Raw genomic sequence first — 4335 nt, forward strand, 5'->3', positions numbered from 1 at the left:
TCAATCTAGGGGTTCAGAAAAGCAGTAGATTTTATCGAACAGAGTTGTTGTATCCAGTTGGTGAGCCTTCTATATTTCAGAAGCCTATTTACATCCAGACAATTGTTATTAGTAATATTTTGGTCTACTGCGGGCCTTGTCTCAGTTTTCAGATTGTGTTAGTAATCATGTAGTAGATTTATGACCATGAGTCCGTTTCACTATATTTTCCGCATTTCCTTATTTGTCTATGAATATTGTGCATGATGATCAAGTATAGAAGGATGCCCGGGCCTTCATGGTTCGAAATGCTCGTCACGGTCAGGGCCTCAGTTTGGGTCGTGACATTCAATTCGTTTATTTGATACTCCTAATATAGAATGAAATTTTTTTTCAATTAACACATTTATTCATTAACTAACTCATTTTAATTTATCTAAATTCTATCCAACTCGTCCATTTTACATCTCTAATAAAAATATCGTTTCCACCCTAAACTATATTCTAAAAGTCTTTAACACATCTAAACTATTGGAGTGACCTAATACACATTTAAACTACTTAAAAGTGAATTTTTTATCCCCTAAATCTGACGTGGAAAAAACACAATTATTTAATTAAAAAAAGGCGCGTCTAAATAAAAAATAACACAAAAAAAGGTTAAAATATTCCCCCACCCCAGCCCCAGCATCCATCTTCTTCTTCTTCTTCTCCAATTTGAAAAATCCCCAAACTGAAAATTCCAATTCTAAGTTGCTAATGAGTTTCGAACGATTAACAATGGCTGAAATACCTCCTTCTTCTTCCCTCAATTCAATTCAACCATCGAACCTAATTATCGACCCCGTCGGAGCTGCAAATCAAGCAGCAGCAGCCGGAGCTACATCGCCGGTGATGAAATTGGCGCAATTTCAGTGCCTTGCCCAATCTTCACAGTCTGTAAGCATGTGCCGCACCTTGTCTGCTAAACAAGGAAAACATCAAGTTAGAAAATGATGACTCCACCAATAGTTTAGTGTGTCTTAAACTTTTCGAGTATAGTTTAAGGTGAAAACAATGACTTTTTCCTATATAATATGATTTGAGTGATGAAATCAATAGTTACATTATGTTGTGGGATGTTCGTAGTGGTGACAATACACAAATGAAGTGATGAAATCAATAGTTACAACTCAAGTTATCAATATAAGGATAATATGGATTATAATCACTAAAATTATGAAATACAATAGAGAAATGACAAATGATACCTCATATTACCTTGTTTTTAATCTTACAACAACAACATACCCAATATATTCCCATCAAGTGGGGTCCGGGGAGGGTAAGTGTACACAGTCCATACTACTACCTCAAAAGTGAGATAGAAAGGTTGTTTCCGATAGACCCCCGGCTCAAAATAAAGCAATCTAAGATAAGGCATAATAATAATAATGAATAGTAATAAAATAAGATACAATAGAAATTAACATATTCAAATACCACACCACAACATACAATATCCTAAACTCAAACTAACCTTCTACTTCCTATCCAGGGTCATGTCTTCGGTAAGCTGAAACTACTCCATGTCATATCTAATCACCTCCCTTCAATATTTCTTCGGTCTACCTCTACCTCGCTTGAAACTATCCCTAGAAAATGTCTCACACTGCGGCATCCGTGCTCCTCATCATCACATGACCAAACCATCTCAACCTCGCTTCCTATCACGAATAACCTCATTCATAATCCTATCTTTCCTAGTACATCCACACACCCATCGAAACATTCTCATCTCCGCCACCTTCATCTTCTGGATGTGGGTCTTCTTTACAAGCCAACACTCCACCCCATACAGCAAAGTCGGTCTAACCACCACTATGTAGAACTTGCCTTTAAGTTTGGAAGGTACCTTTTTGTCATACAAGATACTGGAGGCGAGCCTCTATTTCATCCACCCTACCCCGATCTGATCAGTGACATCCTCGTCAATCTCTCCATTCTCCTGAATCATCGACCCTAGATACTTGAAACTATCTCTCTTATTGATAGAATGAGTGTCAAGCTTAACAACCACATCAGACTCATGAGACACCTCGCTGAACTTACACTCCACATATTTCGTCTTGGACCTAATCAACCTAAACCCTTTAGACTCAAGAGTTTGCCTCCAAACCTCCAATTTAGCATTAACTCTACCACGCATCTCATCAATTAAGACCACATCATCCGCAAAAAGCAAACAATAAGGCACCTCATCCTGAATGTGCCACGTCAAAACATCCATCACCAAGACAAAAAGAAACGGACTAAACATCGAACCTTGATGTATCCCTATCAAGACAGGAAAGTGCTCTGAGTCCCCTCCCCCAGTCTTAACCCAAGTCTTGGCTCCGTCGTACATATCTTTGATCACCCTAACATACACTATAGGTACACATCTATAACCTCCAAACACTTCCAAAGAATCTCCCTGGGAATTCCTTTTACTCCTATGCCTAAAAAGGAACGTAGAATGAAACTCTTGATGTATGTAAAGGTTTTTTCATGTTCAACTGAATAAACATAACATAGAATAATTTTGTCAACATGTAGAGAATAAGTAAATGGAAAAATAACCACATGACCACAACCAAAAAAACCAAGGGGTAGTTTAGATGGCAGTTAGGAAACAAATATTACTAGTATCAAACTGGAAAGTCAATGGAGTACTAAGAGCAACGCTATGTTTCAGTTCTCCCATGATTATTTGCATATTTCACATAGATGTACACATTTTGCCTCATTAATGAGTCAGTCTTATGACAATAAATGGAATCTCTCTTCTTAACATTACAAAAATCTTGGTTACAAAGAGGATGGTGCAGCACCTATACATTCCCAACAACAATAACAAACCCAGTGTAAGATGTACGCAGTCCATACCACTACCCTCGAAGGAGTAGAGAGACTGTTTCCGATAGACCACCGGCAACACCTATACAAGGAGAAAAATAATAATAGGAAACATAATCACTCCAACTGTTACATCAGCATGAAGATGAGAGTTCAAAGAAGGGAACTTACAGTACAACAACAAGAGCAAACCCAGTGTATTCCCACATAGTGAGGTGTGGGGAGGGTAAGACGTATGCAGTCCATACCTCTACCTCTAAAGGAGTAGAAAGGCTGTTTCCGATAGACCTCGGCTCGAGACACGGAATACTACACAAATACATAGTAAAGCATGGAACAAGAAAAGAACGGAACTTACAGTAAAATTGAAAAATATGACGATCATTATTCTTTCCAGGTATAAGGAGCACGTTCAACAATGAGGTAGTCTTGCCTGATATCTTTGACTACTCGAATCTCATCATCAAGGTACACAGTGTCAAACCACCCTTGTCCAAATGGTGGTAGAGGAAATTCCCATTTTTTGCCACGCAAAACTGCACTTGTGAATCTGAAATTCACACGTTGAGAAGAAGCAACCTCAATAATGGACCGAACAAAGAAGATCCCATCAGGTGGGAAAGTGATGACATTATTAAGACTTTTTTTCTCAACATCAATAACCTGGAGAACGTCACCAGCTTTAGTACCCAAAAAGGGAGCATTCTTGATAAGATAAAGCTGTTCTTTCTCTGTAGTCCAAAGCAAACGCCAAGTCCCTGAAAGGGAACTTCCAGTTGTGACTGTTTCACTTCCAGTGAAAGCAGCCAAATCTTCAATAGCCTGGACTATCTCAGAGAGCTTTTGAGGGTCTGCCTGAGTCTTGAGGCCACGTTCTTGATCAGAAATCAGGCTGAGAAGATGGTTCTTTTGGGATTGGGATTGAGATTTGAGGGAGGAAAATTGGATGGGGCTTTTGTGGGATTTTTTGTGATTAGAAGACGGGAAGTTCATCAAGGAATTTGGAGTGGCGGCAACAGAGAACCAGGATGCCATTGCTGCTATTGGGTGAGGACACTATACGTGGAAGAAACAAGACGCCTCGCCTCTTCTTTCTTAAAATATGCGGAGTGGCAATGGGGCGGGCGGGGCGGGGCGGGGCGATGAAGATTTTAAGTTATGCAGTGCGGCGGTGGGTTAAAGTAAGCTTGTTTAAAATAGTGCGGGTTAAGCGTATATGTGGATTTAAATTAAAGAAGGATAAAAATTAGTATTGTTCTTGTGAATATACCTAAAATTTTATGATATTTAAAATGACATATATAACACACACCTTCTAAATATGTGTGTTCTTGATTGTTCAACACTTTGACCCATATTTTTTTTTTAAAAAAAAAAGGTTTAACAACCACTTTATAGAACTTATCTTTAAGCATCGATGACACATTTTTATAACACAATATCCCATAGTTAAGCCTCCATTTCATTCCAACGTAATGC

The 4335-nt window shown here is 38.6% G+C and overlaps 1 protein-coding gene across 3 annotated transcripts; it reads right to left on the reverse strand.

Annotated features, from left to right (window-relative positions):
• Positions 1 to 574: 574 nt before the first annotated feature.
• On the reverse strand, positions 575 to 4335 carry LOC107877614 (probable plastid-lipid-associated protein 11, chloroplastic). 3 transcript variants are annotated; one of them, XM_047405610.1, is made up of 2 exons: positions 3215 to 4335; positions 575 to 943 (listed from the first exon to the last, which is right to left on the reverse strand). In XM_047405610.1, exon 1 carries the CDS (start codon positions 3889 to 3891, stop codon positions 3241 to 3243), a length of 651 nt encoding a protein of 216 aa, XP_047261566.1. In that variant the 5' UTR covers positions 3892 to 4335; the 3' UTR covers positions 575 to 943; positions 3215 to 3240. The 3 variants fall into 3 exon arrangements, with proteins under 3 accessions (XP_047261566.1, XP_047261563.1, XP_047261565.1); XM_047405607.1 differs by having other exon boundaries at positions 575 to 940; positions 3215 to 4040; XM_047405609.1 differs by lacking the exon at positions 575 to 943 and adding an exon at positions 2626 to 2938 and having other exon boundaries at positions 3215 to 4044.

This window comes from Capsicum annuum, unplaced genomic scaffold, assembly GCF_002878395.1.
Source record: "Capsicum annuum cultivar UCD-10X-F1 unplaced genomic scaffold, UCD10Xv1.1 ctg80320, whole genome shotgun sequence".
Taxonomy (NCBI): domain Eukaryota; kingdom Viridiplantae; phylum Streptophyta; class Magnoliopsida; order Solanales; family Solanaceae; genus Capsicum; species Capsicum annuum.